The 21,136-nt window shown below is 37.9% G+C and overlaps 1 protein-coding gene across 2 annotated transcripts in view; it reads left to right on the forward strand.

Annotated features, from left to right (window-relative positions):
* DPYD (dihydropyrimidine dehydrogenase) overlaps positions 1 to 20,396 on the forward strand; it is a 611,068-nt gene extending 590,672 nt beyond the window's left edge. For both annotated transcript variants that reach the window (XM_081325991.1, XM_081325992.1), the window contains 2 exons: positions 12,770 to 12,910; positions 18,817 to 20,396. In XM_081325991.1, the coding sequence (XP_081182117.1) occupies positions 12,770 to 12,910; positions 18,817 to 18,987 (312 nt within the window). In that variant the 3' untranslated portion in view covers positions 18,988 to 20,396. The remainder of the gene's footprint in view (positions 1 to 12,769; positions 12,911 to 18,816) is intronic.
* Positions 20,397 to 21,136: the final 740 nt, after the last annotated feature.

Here is a 21,136-nt window from a genome sequence, read left to right on the forward strand (position 1 = left end):
CCAAGGTAGGAGTCCTGTGGGTCGGTCTGCGTGTACCTTCAGGTCAGTGTTGACTCCTGGCAACTGCCTGCATGGGTCCCTGCAGATTTGGGGAGTGAATGGCCCAAGAATAGCTGACTTCATGCCTAAGGCAGAACTAGAACTCACAATCTCCCAATTTCTAGTTCAATGCCTTAACCACAATACAGGCTCTCTTTAAGGCAGGGCTGACTCATGGTCTTCTGGTTTCTAGTCTGATGCCTTTAGCCGTTACCTCGAATTGGCTTTCTGTCCTGGTTTTAAATCATCTGTCATCACATGTAACTGTAGGAAATTTCACAGTTTAACTGTGTGGAGAAGCAGATACTTTTATTAGTCCCAAGTTTCAAAATATATAGTTTTAGTGAGTGAGAACAATGAGCCCTAATACTGTAAAAGGCAAAACACCAAAAGCGTCCTTGTTTTCACATCCCTACTCTGTCTGTACATTGCCTTTTGTTCTTTAAGCTTCTCAGCTCTCCATTTTTGAGGTTTCCACAAATTTCGCCTAACCATATTTTTTTGTCTGATTGGTTCTATTTCTTTCCTCCGGAGCCGCGGGTTGCAGACCTGTGTCCTAGCCCATTCACTCTTTCCTTCAGAAATTGTTTGCAGTGCAGTTTTCATCTGTTCTCTCTGTAAAAAACAAAGTAGTTCAACGTTTTTCTTTCATATTGATCACTCACATTTGTATTTAATCCATCTGAATCATTCTAAACCCTCTCCCTTCTTGTTTTATTATTTCTTAAGTAGCCCGTTTCTACTGTGTTCAGCTTATTATTATTATTATTTTTATGTTTCTTCGGATGTACCCAACACTTACTTCCATATATCACAATGGGCAGGGCAGCATTCGTTCCACAGTCCTTTTTTCTGTTCTTAACAAATGTTTTGTAAATATTATATCAAAATCCATGAAAATCATCTGCTTACTCTAATTTCCCCCCGTGTATGTACAGTATATTTTGCAATTGATTACTCCATTTTATTTTCCACTTTAGACTCCTTCCGTAAACATTTTTCCTACTATGTACTTTTGATACACCAATTGTGTTTACTTCAGACTAAAAAATTCCAGACATGATCATGTTTCTTATCGGGTAATTTCTGTAGCCCATTAATCATCTTGGTTGCTCTTCCAGCTCTATAATACTATTTTGCAAGTGTGGTGATCAACAACACACAAATGCTGATTGTGGTGTTCCGGGATAAAAAAGGAACCAATCCTCCTATATCAGTATTGTTTTGCCAGCTTAGTGACCAGCTCTCCAAAGATGGAATCACCATAAAGTTATGCATACTGCCACACTTGGAATCATTAGAAATGATGGGGATGTATTTAAAGGCATTGCTGTACTCAGCTGTTTTATTTTCTGTTCCCTTTTGTAATCATTCTAAGAATAATTACATCCTTAGATCATGGTGCACTACAAATCATTTCAAAAATATGTCGAACTGGGCCTTGGAGTCAAAACAGAAAACTTTTATTATGCACATCTTACATATTGCCCACTAAAAATTTTTCCCCTCTCTGACCCATAGTCCAACTTGTACCCCAGCAGCTAGAAAGCTAGATTGATGGCTATTTAAAACAAGGGCCTTTTAATTAGCAGCATCCTGATTGTAGTGCTCCCTCGGGGACAAAAATGAGGTCCATCCAAATTCACTTTTCAATATTGTTTTTGTGAGTGTGGTAACCAGAACTACAGAATAAACAAGCTTTCTTATTTTAATGTTGTTCTGAAGGCATATTAAACGACTTTGGCTCCCTTACTCCTTGGATTTACGGTGAGCTTTAATTGTTTTTATTGTACATAGCCCTGGGCACCTGATAGGTGAGGAAGAAATTTATAAATGCAATAAATACATTAAATAAACTGCCTTTAGTTGCAAAGAATCTACATGAATAATACTGGAGAATTCTACTTAAAAATACCAGCGCAAAATTGAAAAGAAGACTGCAAAGAAAATGTTTACAGTTATTATTACTGTTGTTGGTTGCTCAGTGAGCCAGATGCCTAGACTAGGGAACCCCAATCCCTGGGCCACGGCATGCCACCAATTGATCTGCACAGACAAGGAAAGCCCCATCCACAGGATGCAGGCAGCACACAAAACCCTCCAGTCCACAGAAAAATTTCTCTCCACATAACTGGTCCCTGGTGGCCAAAAGGTTGGAGACCTCTGGCCTAGACTGTACTTTTAGCCACCTGTCAAGTCCTTCCCAAGAGTCTGGGACAGGCAGATGTTATTTGATGCTGTTAAAGGCAGTGGTGGGATTCAGCCAGTTCGCACCACTTCGGCAGAACCAGTAGCTAATTTTTTGTTGCCCAGGCCCAGAATAGACTTCTGGAAGCGGCATCCACCCAGAGAACCAGTTATTCACATATTTGAACCCAGTGCTTTTTTTATAAAAGAAAAAGGTGCCGGAACTCACACATGTCATACAACCCACCTTGCCTACCCTACAAGGTTCCATCCAAAAAAGGTGCCGGAACTCCGTTCTGAGCGTTCTATGAGAAAAAAAGCCCTGTTTGAACCCCACCACTGGTTAAAGGTATCTCGCCAGATGTAAGCTGTTCCAAGTAAAGCTGCCTTTTGTAATTGACTGGTGGTGATTTTGTCAGTGCTGATGGTGTTCACATGATGTTCCAGGTGTTTTGGGATTGCACCCAAGTCACCTAATATCGGGTTCTTGTCTGTTTGTATTCTAAAGTCCCACTTTACCTTCTTCATTTTCTTCTATTTTGTCTATGGTATATTGTGGTCCCATCAGTTCTTGCTTGCAAGCAAATGGTATTTCTTGCAGATATTCCAATGCACTATTGTTTCAATTTGTACTGTTTGTGCAATATTATTATTGTTGTGGTGGTGGTGGCGGTGGTGGTTAGATGTATACCTGTTAGGCATGCTTGAGGAAGTCAAGATTTACAAATTTCATTGCCTCCCAAAATAAGCTGCACGTGTCAGCTGGTCATAGATGTAGTATAGTCTCAACTAAAAGGAAAAAAAGAAAAAAAATACTTGTTTAAAGTGAACTGAATAGAATGCATGTTTCGAAAAAGCATTTTATAGAACATACTGTATCTTTTAAGAATGAATTTTGTTTGACTTTGTATTCTGTCTTCTGGGCAAATACATGGAAAGTTTGTGCAACTGATTCATTGACAGCTATTACATTCTGTCAACGTGTAGATTGTCTCACTCATGGAACCAGTTACAAACATTCCAAAATATTTTATTTTCTCTTAAATAAACTCCTTTTCTCCGCTGCCTTTAATATCATTCTTTGGGGCCATCATGGCTTTTGTTCTGCCAAATACAATCTCTTTCATAAGTGGAGGATTATCAGTTTTCAGATATGAAATGGAGCTAGTGGAAGTTACACCCTACCTAGATAAGCAAGCAAAATCAAGTTGGACAGGTTTCTATTGACATTAGGAAACTGATAGAAGGATTGAATGTGACTAAAAGGGATCAAGATCAGATTCACCGTTAAGATTGACTTACGGGATGGACTAAAGCATCTTGCCAAAGGGAGAAATTGCCAAGAGGAGGGGTTTCTACTACTGCCAAGGAGCAGTTTTATGCTGTGCATCTGTGCGTGTTTGTGTCTGTGTGTGTAAAATAGATAGGTAAGTAGATAGATAGATAGATAGATAGATAGATAGATAGATAGATAGATAGATAGATAGATAGATAGATAGATAGATAGATAGATAGATAGATAGATAGATAGATAGATAGATAGATAGATAGATAGATAGATAGATAGATAGATAATAGATAGATAGATAGATAGATAGATAGATAGATAGATAGATAGATAGATGATAGATAGATGATAGATAGATAGATAGATAGATAGATAGATAGATAGATGATAGATAGATAGATAGATAGATAGATAGATGATAGATAGATAGATAGATAGATAGATAGATAGATAGATAGATAGATAGATAGATAGATAGATAGATAGATGATAGACAGACAGACAGACAGACAGACAGACAGAGTCTGCAGTTGCTGTACAATTAGTTGCCAAGATCCTATGGTCTTTCTATCACATCTTAATTATTCTGTGTTACAAGGTGCGGGAGGGAGGGAGGGAGGGAAGAATGAAGGAAAGGAAGGAAGGAAGGAAGGAAGGAAGGAAGGAAGGAAGGAAGGAAGGAAGGAAGGAAGGAAGGAAGGAAGGACGGACATGTGCCAATCCACTATCACTGTTCTGGAAAAATACAACCCTGCAATGCTGTCTCATACTGAAGGTGGGTCAGACTTGATCCTGGCCTGCCTTCAGACATGGCCACATATTCGGTGCAAAACACCAATAGAAACATGCATTCTTTTCAGAGGTGAACAATTTGTGTTCCATTTATCAATCTAACCTTTTTTTTTCTTCTTACTATCTCCCAATAATTCTGAGTATTGGAATGATGTCAGGTTTTTGTCTATATGTTATTTCTCCTGAATACGTGTCTCAGAATTACTAGGGAGTTGCTGTAAGGTGACAAACATTGGAACATTCTCCTTAAACAGCAGCAAGTGCTTTTTCACTTTTTCCTATATTTCGAACTGATGAACAATAAACACTTAGCCAGCATTAATTTCTCCACTGGAGTGTTCTTTGTCACCACACTTCATATTATTACCTTATTATCTGATTTTTCATGACATTTAGAGTTTACTTTGGTTTTCTTAGTTTCATAAGCTCCTTAAGTAACACCAGCTGCCTGCAATTAGTGCAGGTTCGAGTCCCACCAGGCTCAAGGTTGACTCAGCCTTCCATCCTTCCGAGGTAGGTAAAATGACCCAGATTGTTGGGGGCAATAAGCTGACTTTGTAATAATGCCGCTTGGGGTGTGTGTGAAAGTCCTAATAAGCAGGCATATACATAGAATGAAGGCTACTGCTAAAGCTTGTAAGCCGCCCTGAGTCTTCGGAGAAGGGCGGGATATAAATGGAATTAAAATAAATAAATAAATAAATAAATAAATAAATAAATAAATAAATAAATAAATATTTATGTTTTTCTTCTCCATTTTGCCATATGAGTTATTTATTTCTTCGCCCATCCCTTTCTGTGTTTTCCAAACTGTTTTTCTTATAATTTCATTTAACCCTCTTGAGGATCAGTATAACTTGCTTTGCCAGTTTAATAATGTTGTCATTCCATCCACCAAAATGTTCTTTGATTCCTTTCCTCTGCCAGGCTCTGTAAAGATGACCTGTTCATTGGTGAATCGTATGACCCAACTTTGTTCATTTTAGCAGTACAATATTATGTGCCCTTACAAATCTAGATCATCCCATTCCTACACTTAGTCAGCCTCAACTTCTTTTCACCTTTGCATCCTATTTTTTTAATCTTTGTCCAGATTGAATTCATGTTAGGATGTGAAAATAAAGGTGCTCACAAATAATCATATAAAGTTACATTTAGTTTTACATCAAGTATTTTGAATTTTAAAATAATGCTAGGGGATTTCTAGAAGCCTGGCACTCTGACAAATTAGTCATCAACAGACACATAGTCATAAACAACATCTACATGGTGTGCAAAAAGAAGATCAACAATTCAAAAAGGAAACAAAAAGATCACAACACCTTCCCACAAACAATCAACACCCAGATGAGCATAGATTAATACCAAGATTAACATCAGACCAACAACTGAGGGACCCCTCACTTCAAATATTCTGTTTGACTGCTGTGTGAAGTGAATTTTAGAAATTCCGTAGTAGGATCACACAAAAAAAAGAAAGGGCAGAAATATTTAAAGGTTTGGTCCACTTGGAACCTGGAGAAAGTAAACATGAGTCTTATCAGAAAGGAAAGTATATCTGCAGGCTCTGAAATGAATTCAAAGTTTTACCCAAAGGAAATGTGATCAGGTTCTTGCTTTGCCCAAAGCAGCTGAGAATTTTGGAAGGGATTAGTGGGATAAAACAGTTGTTCCATTTGCTATCACCTATTTCGTTTGTCATTGGACTAGAGCAGGAAGCGCGCAGAACGTACATCAAGAGAGACAAGGTGTTTGGATTTCCAGTAGTTCATATGTGCTGTAGATAATTGATTCTAGCCTTACTCTTCTCCGCTACTGCCTCTCATGACTAAAACTTAATTTCTTGTAAACAAACAGATAGACCCAGAAGGTTAGTATTTCTCTTCCTTTGGACTAGAACACATCATCAATTGTCACCTATCATAATAATACCTTACATAGTATAATTTCAACTATTCTACATCTCCCTCTGTCTTTTTCTATCTCAGACATTATCTGTTTCCACCTCTGTTCGTGTGTCATTCTTCTCAGAATCAGTCACGGCTGCACCTTCTGAAACAGCATCCCTCCAAAGATATGAATGGTACCCACTCTCTTGTGTATGCCCTACCTCCTTAAAACCTGGATTAGGTTCCAGACCTGTGTTGGGAGAAGTGGAAGAGGTTCTTGTCATGCTTTCGTTTTGTTTTGTTTTGTTTTGTTTGGGTTGTTTTTAGTCCTGGATGTCTTGTTTGGTTTTGTTTATATTTTTAATTATTTTAACTTAGTATTATGTTCTGTCAACTGCCTAGCCTCCACTGAAGTGAGGAACTACATGAAATCTAGATGGTGTTGCTGACAATGATAATATGATTCCATTTTAGAATGGGCATTCCATGGTCTCATATATACACTCTTCATTAAAAGTAATTCTATTGAATACACTGCATATACAGTTCAATCCAGTTTGGGATACATGTTAAATTTAGGAGTTAGAATCCTCATACGCAGAAGGAAGTCTGCATTGGTTTCCATATTGATCGTCTTATGTTGAGTTCCATTACCAGAGGGTGGAGTGGGGGAGAGAGAAAGGGGTTATTTGGATCCTGTCATTTTGTTTTAATGCAATTTTCATAGATGTGTGTGTTTTTTTTTTTTTTTGCATTAATTGTCATGTTTTATGGTTTTCTAATCAGGACTTGTATACTTTATTAAGTTAGCATTACAGATGTTTTATTGCTTTGCATTTTTCCTATGAAATGGCTTTTGTACTAGTTTTTCCCCCTCTTCTTTCTCATTATACCATCTTTCCCAACCTGGTGTTTTCCAGATAGATGAGGGCATTAAAAAGAACTTTTTTATTTTATTATTTGACTTTATTGTATGGCTTCAATGTATCTGTGTTCTCAAAGGTGTTAGAATCTATTTGGCTTTTTCACAAAGTATGTTATTCTTCAGAAGAATCAGGTCCCCTTTTTCCTCTTTGGTCGTAACTTAGGTGCCATCCATCTTTCTTACAGTCAGGCATTTTCCCCTCCCCTCTTTTTTTCTAATTTGCCTTCCCCCATTTCTGTATTGCTGTTGATTAATAACTGCCTGACATATCTAATCTGCAAATCTTTCATTTTCCCAGATATTGTGCTACACACCAAAATAGCTCTTTTCATTTTAAAATGAACAATACGACTTTTCAGGCAGATGTGTGCTCCTTTTGAGTATGTCTTTGGGGAGATATAATACAAGGATCCTGTTGTAGCCTGGATAAAAGGACTCCTCTTAATTTATGCTCTGGTCTCCTGGGTTCACAGTATTTGACAATGTCACAAAACAAGACAATAACCTTGCTAGTAAACCACATCAGAATAATGGGGGAAATGGGGGGAGAGGTCTTGTCTGGGAATTGAATTTTAGCTCTCCATTTAAAGTTAATATCTTGGGGTTACTTCACCTATTTCCTTAGACTTTTTCACTAGTGGAATCCTTTCTAATTTCTAAAAGATTTTATGATCAGATTCTTCTTTCTCTCCTTTTTGGGTTATTGGTAAATTTCTAAGGTGATAGATGTGTAATATACCTCTGGGCTATGAGATCGCCTGCAATATTTGGTTACATTATCTCTTGTACTATGCAAAAGTCTGTGGGTCATTTTGGCAACTGTGAGGTGAATTTTTTTTTAAAAAAAAAAAGACATTGGGGAGGATCATCTGGAGCCATTTGTTGTGGGGGGTGGGGAGGAGAAATCCCAATAGGACTGGTATTTTACTCGCAAAAATATTCCTGGAATGATGCTAAATGATGTTGCTAGTTAATTTGGCTGCAGTTGTAAGCTGTGGAAGTTGGAAGAACAAGAGCAAGTGCCATCACTCAACACATAGGTTCTCATCCTCCCACTTTTATATTATGATGAACATCTCTTTTTTCCCTCTCCCTGTTTCAAGCCAAACATCTGGTTCACTTTTAATTCACAATACACTTTCTTGGAGGCCTGCAAGGCATAGATTGGCAAGATCTACAACTAGCATGTGATATCTAGCATGTGATATAAATCTACATAAGCTTAAATTATTAAAAAACCCCTTCTTGTCCTCACCCATTTTTAACCAATGGAACCAGCATCAATTCCTTCCTTCCTTCCTTCCTTCCTTCCTTCCTTCCTTCCTTCCTTCCTTCCTTCCTTCCTTCCTTCCTTCCTTCCGTCTTCCTTCCTTTTCCCCCCACTTTTAAAGGACTTTGGTGTGCTGCAGGGCAATATCCTCTGGAGAGGCAGAATTTGACAACAGCTCATAAAAATGGGTAGTAAAATTTGTCAGAAATTTTGCAGGTCCTTCTCTCTACACTGCTTTATTCAAATTAAACCTATATCCTTAGCTCATCCTATTAACATAGGAATCCTTGGATTATGAGAGAAGACTTGGATACAATACAGGCAAGGCCCATATTTAATTGCCTTCAAATATTTGAGCTGAATCCAAGAGTTGCAGTTAAACATTTCCATCACTTCGGTTTAAGGCTGAACTTATGGAAGGCCAAAAGGGTTGGGGCGGATCTCAATTCAAGAGGCTCGAGATGTTCCAGAGAGTGGGAGCCATGGTAGGAAAGGTCCTTCTGCTGGACACTGCCAAGTGGAATTCCTTGTCCAATGTAGTCCACATCATGCCTTTTCAATTATAACCAGTGGACTGGGCTGATACCATTGGGATGAGATAGTTCCTAAGGTTCTTTATCTTGATATGTCACCAATATAAAGTGCCACTGGTGAAAATGTTTAATATCATTATATTGCAGTTTCATTGTACACTTTTTGTGTACAGTATACTTTTTTGTGAAGTATACTGTCTTATTGTCCAGTTCAATTAGAATGTTGCCATTTTTGGAAGCAGTCCTGTGTTTATCTTAATTTATAGTTTGTCTTGAGCTTGAGAATTGGACAGTATCCAGCACAGCATGGCAACAATGGCTGAAATAAAATGATTCCATTCCACGATTTGAATATACTTCTTAACCATCACTACCATCCCGATCTGTAGAGCACTGACAAATTAAAAATCTATTTGAGTTCTATTTTCTCTTCTGCTTCTGTTTTCCCAGAAGCTAAACTGTTTTGACTATGGAATTAGATCATTACCATCAAAACTATCCACTGGCTTTGGTTTTGTTCACACACCTGATAGCCCTACTGACAAAAGATGAGCCACACAGATGTCACCAAGGGCAGAATTAGGAAGCAATAGCATAACAGAGGTCTAATTAAGGGCAAGATTTGGCCGGTGGAATTCTCATTACTGAACTTAATGCACCAGTCAGAAAGAACACAGCTTGACTATCAGCAGAACTGGATTACCCTCATAGTGAGTTGGCAATTAGGAAAATATCATTGTGCTTGTAAATTCAAGCACTGTAATCCAGAGGAAAACAAGATAAGGCAAATATAAAATTCCACAGTGCCATCTTACAATATCTGCCTTTCAGCAGACACTCAAAAAGAGATATTTTAGGAGAGAGAAAGAAAGCAAGAAAAGGGGATCCAGCAAATTAATCTCAGTGCATATACTATTTTATTCCTAGAGCTGTTTTACTAATCCAAGGAGAATGCTCTAAGGAGGATTAGAGGGCCATAAAAGAGTGTACCTACAAAGCATTTTCTGTTACCTTTGTTGTTGTTATAGCTACATAACTTGTTTACCTGCTACTTTTCATACAAAGAAAATCTCATCAAACCCTTAACACCAAACAAAGCTGTAGATCTGTAAGCATTAAATAAAGTGTCAGAATTTGTGGAAATAAATAATGCATGGAACAAAAGCTATATACCTCTTGTTCAACAATGATGGCAGATGGCAGTAGTGGCTGCCATCTACCAAAGATGATGGGGTGGCAACAACTATTGCAGCAGACCAAATTACACAACAAATCAATGTAGCTTGTTGCCTCCTGACCATTTGTTTAGGACCGCAGTGTGCATCAACTCCAGCATACTATCAAAGAATAGAAGGACTTTCTGACTAAAATCTCTGGAAAACTCTAGCTGCCAAATCCTGAAACAGTAAATGAAAAATGCTGACCCAGTTTCTCAAATGCTATCTTTTTACCACTATTTTGAAAAACGGATTACAATGGAGTCATGGTATGGTATGGCCAATGACCAGAAGAAAGACCTTAAGTGCATGTCCCTCTAGTGATCTCTATAAGAATTTAAGTACCTATTGGGTGCCCTAACTTCCATGAAATTTTAAAATGTCTGACTTTGTTTTTCCCCTAAAAACAAACCTGAAAGCACATTAACAATAAAGTGGAATGCTCATCAACATATTAAAGAGCACTATTTGTTGTTTCATATATAGATTTATTTGTAGGATAGTACAATATGTTATTATTCTTAAAATCTCATTCCATTGGACACATCTACTTTGGAGAAATCTTACTTTATCCTCACATAAATCAAATCTAGTGTGATGTGCTATAACAGATAAAATGTGGAGGAAACAGAAAAATGATGATTTGTGTTCTCTATTCTCTGCTTTACTTCGAGGAACTTTCATAAAGAGTTTGGAATGTGGCAGAGAAGTTAGTTACCTTGATTTGCAGACATATGGATTGTATTGGTAGTCTACGTATACTCTCATAAGTGCATTATACTTCTCATAGAACCTTCAAGGCTAGTTAATATTTCAATACACTTATGACTTTTTAGGCTAAGATAAAATATCAGTGCATTGTAAACTTGAATCCATTTCTCCATCCCATCCCAATTTTCAAGTCAGGGTTACCTTATTATTTCTAAGTTACTTTTCTGGAATCTAATCTTCAAAAATAGTTTATTGTAAAATGTCAAGTTCCATGTTTCTTTAAGTTACAGTTCTATACTGATCTAACTGAGATTCTACTCCAGTTAATTATGGGGGTTTATTTCCAGGCAATAGAAATACAATAATACAAAACTAAAATGTCTTCATGCATGCTTGTTCTGTGCGAGACACCATCATCTAGCTATTAAATGTTTTCAAAATATTCCTCTAACCCATGATATGCTGGTATCAGAAACATTCTGATTAAAGTATCCAAAATGGAATTGCACAATTCATTTTATGCTCAGTTATATTTTTCCCACAGAATTTCAAACTTAGAGTATGAGTCTAAATTAATTGAAACACAGAATATCTTTGTGGAAGCAAGAATGGAGAATCTGCAAAATATTACGCATAATAATAACATGGTAACAAAGGGAGCCATTATTTCAAGGATTTGAATCTAAACTTACAAGAGTAAATTCACTGAAATCCAGGAGACAAATCATTACTAGCATGATCTTCAATGGATTTCTCTATATAAGAGTAAATCCGGATTCAGTATAGGTATAACCTCTTCCCTGATAGTGACATTGATAGATATTCAAATTCAAATTCTCTTTTTCTATCTCTGAACTTCATATTAAAAACAGGCATTTGAACATGAGGTAGAAATTACAAACATTGGGGGAAAATTGGCATGCAACAGATGTCCAAAATGATAACCTCACTTGTTCTTTCAAAGGACTCTAGTGCTTCTTCCGGTTTCAGAAAGTGGCAACATAATCTTATGCACCGTTGAACTCAAGACCTTATCCATACAAACATGTGCTTTAGCCCTTAGCTATATCTCTTTCTGTAACACAGTCTCATTATGTCTGATTACCTGTGAAATATAAGGCAGATGCCACTCCACTTGAGCAAATTTGTGACTGACTAATTACCTCAACCTGTTAAAGATTTATCTTTTAAGAACTAATGGATAACCTCTTTTTTTAAAAAAAAAATCTCCTAAGCAGATTCTTGAACCCGTTCTACAATCAATAAATAATATTTCCAGCGCTAAAGTGTGGCCTGCCCTCTTGAAACAGGAACTGCACAATTGGGTCAACCGATTTAAAAAAACAAACGAGGATTGCAATAATATGTGTTAGTTTATCCAGCTATTTACATATTCTTTCCAATGGCTGCATTTTTGTTCCCTGTTGTTTAATGCAGCCTTTTCCTTGTCTCATAATGAATTCTCAGAGGTGTGCTAATGAACAGTAGCCATGGATAGGAACACTGAGTGTGTGTCATAACACATCTCTTCTTTTCCATTTTTTTCTTCCTGTTGCACTAAACAATGGTCACTGAGAATAATTAGTTTATACGCAGAGATCCAATTCTTTTTTGTTGTGTGGCTTGATTGTTGGGTTTGCTTGTTTGTTTTAGCAGATCCATTGATATTTCAATGGTTTATATATCAATACTTGCAAGCCGTACTTTTGCAAGGTCCTGGGTATGAAATGCTTTTGAGGTGCCATCATTCCCAGAATTGCCACAGCACTGGAAAAACAACTTCCCAAGGAAACATGCTGTCAAGGGGCTCCTCTTCAGCATGAAACAACTTGGATATCTCCAAAGTGTTTCAGTAATGTTTTCCTCTTTTTCTTTTTTTTTTGTTTTCTGTCCCCCTCTCCTCTCCCCACCCCCCCAGGATGTAATTGGAAAAGCACTGCAGTATATTGGAACATATGGAGAGCTCAGTAATACCGAACAAGTTGTGGCTCTGATTGATGGGGAAATGTGTATCAACTGTGGCAAATGCTACATGACCTGTAATGATTCCGGCTACCAGGTAAGAACACAGCTGTAATTAGCAAAAAAAAAAAAAGGCACTGTGAGTTGTCTTTCTGCTGCTGAGGCAGAAGGATTCCACCATCTCTTGATGGGCAGATGGGAAAAGTAGATTTACAAGATACTGGAAATTAACACTGGCACACTCCCAGGCATAGACTGCAGTAACCATGTCTGATCTATTTGCAGAAGTTGTCAATAAAGCAGGTTTCTTAGAGATTTGGGATACACAGTGCACGTCCCTGGTCTCTCTCTTCTTCTCCCCCTTCATTTCTCTTGTGGAATATCATCTATTGCTAAGCTGCCATGTTTCTCCCAGTGTTACATGTTGCGGAATGCTGTTGAAGACAAGATACATCCACATCATGTAGGAGGAAAAAATTATTTTTGCAGGGGCACACTAGAGGACCTATTTTAAATACAGAAAACTCAATTAGATTTAATTGTTTCAGTGACCACATCAGAATCTATAGCAGAGCAGGAAGCTTTGTTTGTACTAGTAGTGATCTGGATATTGAGATCTAAGAGATCTCTTTGCATCCTAACTGATGATAGGATAGCTCCAGTTTAAGATGCAATATACTGATTCATTATGAAACATATAATTTACACACAGTACATATGTGCACATACAGTTTAGAGATCCATACAGAAATACAAACATAGAGATGAACAAAAAAGATGAATGTTGGATTCAAAGTTACAATTTAATATTGGACTCAACAGTAGTAACTAAAATTTCCAATGAGCCTACCAAGAAGCTCAAAAGAGATGGTGTGGAGGTAAAATGTGTTAGAAACCTAATAAATAACACAAAGACTTCATTTAATAAATAATGCAAGAAGTTAATTTTATTTATTGAGTTAAACAAGATGTGATTGGATCACCATTTGCAGGCAAACAGAAATAACAATGAAACATTCAACAAAGCTGTTTAATGTTGCTGTTGTTGAACATAATGAATTTCCAAGGTTTGTTTTACACACAAAAAATGTATTCTGCCTCCTTGACATATTATAACAACAAAAATTTCTGGAGGACACAATTGAGTCTGGTAAGATAGAGTTCAGAAATTCCCATTCTTGTTATTTTCAATAGGAATTACTGGATTCCTAGAATTTTGTAAGCTTCAAGTGATTCTTCATAAAATAATAAAAGATATGAAATACCAGACAACAAGCAGTACATGTATTTTATTGTAGGTTTGAGAGGAAACCATTGTCAACTATCGCCACCCTCTCCATTTCAGATATACAGTACCAACAACAGCCAAGTGTCCTACAACTGACTCCAGCTTCCTTGTATGTCCAATCACACTTGACCAATAAAGTATTCTATTCTATTCTATTCTATTCTATTCTATTCTATTCTATTCTATTCTATTCTATTCTATTCTATTCTATTCTATTCTATTCTATTCTATTCTATTCTATTCTATTCTATTCTATTCTATTCCAGTCTAGTCTGAGTCTAGTCTAGTCTACCCTACCCTATCTTATTCTATTCTATTCTATTCTATTCTATTCTATTCTATTCTATTCTATTCTATTCTATTCTATTCTATTCTAGTCTAGTCTAGTCTAGTCTAGTCTAGTCTAGTCTAGTCTAGTCTAGTCTAGTCTAGTCCAGTCTAGTCTGAGTCTAGTCTAGTCTACCCTACCCTACCCTACCCTACCCTACCTTATCTTATTCTATTCTATTCTATTCTATTCTATTCTATTCTATTCTATTCTATTCTATTCTATTCTATTCTATTCTATTCTATTCTATTCTATTCTATTCTATTCTATTCTATTCTATTCTATCAATACATATCTTTGGGAAATAGATGAAACATGAGTTGGTTAGGGATGGTTGAAAAATGGTTCTCAAATATTTCAGACTTCTGCTGGGAGTCCACACTCCATGAGCTTAGATAAGTTATACATTCATGATCCCTTACAAATTAAGCAAATATATTAATATGGTGTTGAGAAAACCAAGGCTAGGAGAAGTGGTGCAGATACCAATCTGAACTAATAAAGAAAATCCATGTTCACATTTTGTGCATTTAACAAATTGTTCTCTTTGATCTATTCCACTTGATTAAAGTGTATCATGTTTTGAGCCAAACTAATAAAGGCTCCCTGCTTTGACGAAGGGTGTGCATATTTTAAGAAATATATCACATTAGGAAGATTTGGGTGGGTAGCAGTCTATTTCAGTCTAGAATGTTTAGTGAAAATTAAGAAATAAATGGCCACAGAACAGGTCCTTGCCATCCCTTCTTGTTTCATCTCATCTTTATGTTCTTGCATTTACTAGTCCAGACAACCTGGTGTAGAACTTCAACTTGCCAAGGTCCCAGAACCAATCCTCAGGAATTATGTCCAAAATACTTAGAAGACATTTCCTTTATTTGTAGATAGAAAACATTAATTTAGCAGAAATGCACTAGATGCAAAAATATTTTTAAAGTAAAAAAAAAGTACTAAAATTCAGCAATGTAATGGGCAATCAAGTATTAATTCTAATTCGGATATGAGTTCACTCCCAATTTTCAGAAATTGCCCTGAAACTTCTCTAGGAAGCAAGGATGTTCTCCTTCCTCCCTTCCTTTTAGTGTGATTCTGTTTGTACTGGCACAACCTCATGATTGCTGTGACATCATTTTTGCTGTTGCATCAATCGTCCATTGTCTTTGCAAGGCAAACATTCCACATAATGTCCACAAGCAACAACCACGTTTTTTGTGAAGTTCATTTTTTTGATTAGCAGAGATTACTGAAGAATAGAGGCATGGAACAGAACAGCCTGAAGACTGATTTAGAGTAGCCTGCAACTGCCCATGGCCATCACCGCATACCTACGCTGTGGAGGGGTTGGCGCGTAAGCGGAGGTTGCAGATGGCTGCAGATGAGCCAATGCAAACACACAAACCAAACCCCAATTGTGTGTCAGGAGGAGGTGCCCACCCTGTGTGCTGATTGGTTCTGACTTCCTGCTGGGAGGTGGGGGAAGGCAAGGCACATCCAACCGGGACTCGTTAAAGTTCACCGACATATAAAAGAAACACCTATGCAACTATCCCTGAATGACAGACGTACATGTTCCCTCACATTCAGTGTTGGAGAAGTCTGCTCCAGCCTTCAGTCCACATAAATATTGCCAGAGAAAAGAATTTATGCAAATAAAGACACACTTTAAAAAAAAGATTTACAAAACCCTATGGGAATCAATGATTTAAAAAACAAAACACACCAACACTGAGTTTGTCTTGGAGAGTGCTGTTATCAAAATATCATAGCCTGATAAAAATGTACTATGTTATAGTGACAGCACTGACCTGTTTGCAACAGAAATAATGTTCGGGGGCTGTTTTATTTTTAGCAATGGAATAGCACTATCATGAAAGTGGGGCCATTAGTTGCATTTTCCAGCCGAGGTCCTGAGCTGTGGGCATGGATTGCTGGAATAGAATAATCTGTTGATTAACAGGGATGCTCAGACTGCTAGCCACAAGGGAAGACTCAGTGGTCCATTTCAAGTATACTCTTTGTACTCTAGTTGCTTCTCTCTCATTACTCACCTTCTACATCATTCACCCAATAAATAGTGAGCCTTGAGGATTCTTCGTTAAAAAGGCTGCTTTGAAGCTTGCTTTGTATTTTGTTAATTTTTTTCTGCTCATGGTAAAGAGAAAAGAGCTATGTCTGAATACCCAGCCTTCTGTTCAAACTGTCTGTGCTGTTTCTGGATTTACCTGCAGCTTCCTGGAATCAGTGTGTGGTCCATGGTAACATGGTTAGTTTAGCAGGAAACTACCATAGGAAGCATTTAAATTGGCGATTCCATCTTTAAGGAAGATCTATGAGCTACTTGTCCTCTCACCTTTGTCTGGAGCAAACTAGGCAACTAGCCCACTGGAGCTGTTCCAACCCCATGTAAGAAGAATAAAAACTGCTGCATTGGGAAGCGCATTCCCTCTGCCTGCACAAAGGCATGAAGTAAATAAACCTTTTGAAAAGTAAACTGCAGTCCCTGGATTTTCAGTAGCAGGTCACAAAAATTGTCATGGCATGCATGGCTTTAGGTGTACATTAAAGATTTTGCAAGAGTTCCAGTAGGAACTTTGAAAAAATATACACTATGCAAGAAAATTCATCATTGGTAATATTGGCTCCAGTTTACAGCTTGTGGAGTTACATACATCAGAGAGCAGAGTTAGATTTGCGGTATCTTATAGCCTACCCAGTTTAGCATAGTGGTTGATGCAGCAGGCTAGAAACTAGGAGATTGTGGCTTTCAGCTATGTAGGCAGAAAGCCATGTACGTGACCTTGGGCCAGTCACACCACCTCAGCTCTAGGAAGCAGGTAATGGCAAACCAATTCTGAAATCCTGGCAAGAAAAATACAGAAACTTGTCCAGGCGGTTTCTAGGCACTAACACTGACTCAAAGACATAGCAAAAACAAAAGGCTGCACAAACCCTTTGAAAAAGGTTCTACAATATGTGCAGGAGCACAAGTAAAACATTTTTTTGCTTCTTAAAGCAGCTGTGTTTTCTTCAAGATTCCCGTGGCTACTCAGAAAGCATCTCTAGGCTGTCAGTTCCCTGATGTGTTTTCACAGGCCTTTCCCACGCACATTGCTCGCACACGTGCAAAATATTTGCCCAGCTCAACCCTCTCATATGTGATGTCTCCCTTGAACAATTTCCCAGATATCTCCTCAGATGTCAGCTCAGGAGAGAATGAGCCCATTCCTGACATGTCAGGAACTGAATTGATTGATGGCTCTGAACAGCTGGCTGGAAGGGATTTGGTTGAGGTTCTGGTGGGGAAAGCTTGCAGTGGCCAGAAAACAGGAGGAGAAACTGCCTTCTGCACCTGATCTAAGAACACATAGGTCAGAGAAAAGGCAGGAGCAGAGAAAGTCAGCCAGACTACCCAAGAGAAAAAAGCCCTGCCCGTCTTGATGGGCTGCACCAGAAGCTGGTTATTTATCACAGCAGACAGATGGAGGTGTTGCTGGGAACAATGTGCTTGTTTTCTAGCTGTGTGTTTTCTGGTTGTCATGATTCTTGCTTCACTCTGGATTGACACCATGTTTGGAAAGGAATTGTGCCTTGGAAACTCTGGACTTTTCTTGCCCCATGAGCTCTCATGTGTGTGGATTTAAGTTTTGCCTGGTGGATTTAAGTTTGCCTAGTAAAGTTATTTTGTTTCAGAAACTTTCAAGTGCCTTGTGGACTATTGGGCCATTGCTCTGTGGACTTGATGGGGACAGTTCTGGGTTTTTGGTGAAAGGAATTGCTGGGGAATATTAATAAATTCATTAGACCATAGTTACTGTACTTGTGTTTGTACGTGAGCAGGGCAACACATCATAAGAAAACTCATCACTGACTGACTGACTGACTGACTGACTGACTGACTGACTTAGTGTTGCAAATGCCTTTATATATCATATATGTAAAATAATGACAGAAGCAATAATGAGGAAAAGGGAGGAATGGCTTTTCCCACTATCCCCACCAGTGTGAAATCTTTGTGTTATAATAATGCCAGTAAATCAGTATGCTGTGCAGGATTCGCTTTTCAAAGGCACACATATTTTTTATGAAAGTTGACCAACTTGTGCTGAAGCTTGATTTTGTTCATAACTCCACTGACTACATCAGAAGGAGAATAAGGACAAAAGGGAGAAAAGAGATTTCTACCACAGCCCAATTTACCTCAATATTTCAAATATTTTTAGAAAATGTGATTTTCCTAGCTATTGAAACTGTTACTGCAACTGCAGTGCGATACCAAACAAAGATTTCTCCCAAGCACCTCAGCTACAGGAAATGCAGATGCTAAAAATGGGGTTGTTTTTGACCTTTTCTGTGAGTGACATCAATGCTGTTTATTTCTGCTTTCCAGGCTATACAATTTGATCCAGAAACCCACCTGCCCACTGTTACTGACAGTTGTACAGGCTGCACTCTGTGTCTCAGTATCTGCCCTATTATTGACTGCATCCGAATGGTTTCCAGGACAACACCTTATGAAGCAAAGAGAGGCCTGCCCTTAGCAGTGATCCCCGTGTGCTGAGCAGATCAGACCAACAGTTAAAGGGATACTTCTATTTGCTTGATTCTATTGATTTGCTTTCTAATTAGTACCAGCGAGTCCAGTACATTCTAGCAAAGAGAAGGAAAGGGGAAAAGAAAGAAGGGAAAAGAGAAGGGGGGAGCGAGGGAGGAAGGAAGGAACGAAAGAAGGGGAGGAGGAAAGGAAGAGTAAGGAAAGGAAACTAATACACTAATGAGAGGCCAAATAAAGCTGGCTGATTTTTTCAGTTTATTTCCCATTTCTTCCCCTTTCTGATCTTCAGACAGATAACAGTTAGTTTGCTGGATATGATTTGGCTCTGCCTTTTCTAAGATGCATAAATAACTTTTTTTCCTCTGTCTCTTTCATAAATCTGTACATGTTCTGACGATCTGAGTAATTTTTCTTCCCTCTAACAATGGAATGAAATTCAAGAAACTTTTCGTAATCATGTAAACCCTAACACATGGACAAACTTTGTTACCATGGAAACGTTGGGTAATTACACATTTCATTTCCTTTTAAAACTGGTTTTAGAAGATGTAATTAACTATATAACACACAAACAAAGCATTGTATATCATGGGGGGGGTTGCTTTTACAGAAAGAAATAAAAAGAGGGTTAAACTGTTATTTCTGAACAATTAATCAGTTTTGATAGTGGCAGCATCTGGTGGTCTATTACTCCAGTTCTCTCCAAATTCTACTTCTCCCTAAATGCTACCTCTGACTAGGCATTAAAAATCAAATGTGCAAATACAGTGCACTTGTCATTTGATGTTTTCAGTTGGTAGCACAATTTTTGTTGTTGTTGTTCTGTTAATGAACTTCCATTCCCTATCTATTAATTCTAATCTTTCAAATGTAAATATAGGACATTTTTTGTTACATCACTGTGGGGTTGGCAAAATGAAATTATTCTTGAGGCACTAGCAGAGGACCAAAGACAATTAATTCAAAATTTCCACAAAACAATTGTCTTCTGCCATTCATACACACAGTGCTGGGTAAAATAATGTGGTTCTATCAACATAGAGGGATGGGTGAGACTCAGAAGATACAGCCTTTTTGATCACCACAGATAGTATCTGACAATAAATGGCAGCTACTGGATATTTTCCAAATAGAAAGTCCATTTCATGCCTGGGCTTCACTGTGCCTAAATGAAAGTTCCACAAATCTTTGGAGAAAGAATGAGTTGATGGCCCAGTAAATATATGTAAATACAAGTGCCATCAACACAGGATGTCTGATCAGTGCACAGTGTACGATCTTTTAAAGAAACCTGTTGCTGTCTCCTATTATGAGATACATTTCTCCCCATGATTCTGGTGTACAAACTCTCTTACTCCACAGCAAGAAGCAGCCCATCAGAATTAGTGTTAATGAGGTAGAACAGGGGTCTTCAAACTTGGCCCTTTTATGACTTTGGACTTCAACTCCCAGAATTCCTCACCCAGCATGTTGGCTGAGGAATTCTGGGAGTTGAAGTCCACAAGTCATAAAAGGGCCAAGTTTGAAGACCCTTGAGGTATAAGATGTTCTCACCTTAAAACATAGAATAACAGGATGGGAAGGGATGTTGGAGGTCTTCTAGTTCAACTCTCCGCTTGAGCAGGAGACCCTCTACATTCCAGACAAATGGTACTCCAGTCTCTTCTTGAAAACCTACAGTGATGGAGCACCCACAATTCCAAGAGACAAAAACTCTGCTGTTCCACTGATTAATTGTTCTCACTATCAGGAAATTTCTCATTTGTTCTAGATTGGATCTTTCCTTAACAATCTTCCACCTGTCATTTCTTAGGGATGACCAAACATGTTATTGTGTATTGTCCAAATAGGAGTCCATCTGGGTGAAATGGACTAGTGGGTAGTTCACAAAGCTTCAGTAGCAGATAGCAGATACTTGCTACTCACCAGATAAAGAAAAATCACTGCTTCTACTACAACAAGAGTGGGTTTGAAAGCATGGAAAAATCCTATCTCCCATCATGTGCATAATGTTGGATAAAATAATGTATTTTCACACAAGAAGAAATACAGTAGAATTATGTAAACATTCTGAAACCATATTTAGTCAAATATACCAGTGCTTTAATAAATTTCTGATTACATGAAAAGATTACTAGCCACATCTATAGGCAAA

Source organism: Vipera berus (genome assembly GCF_964194415.1).
Source record: "Vipera berus genome assembly, chromosome: 3".
NCBI lineage: Eukaryota > Metazoa > Chordata > Lepidosauria > Squamata > Viperidae > Vipera > Vipera berus.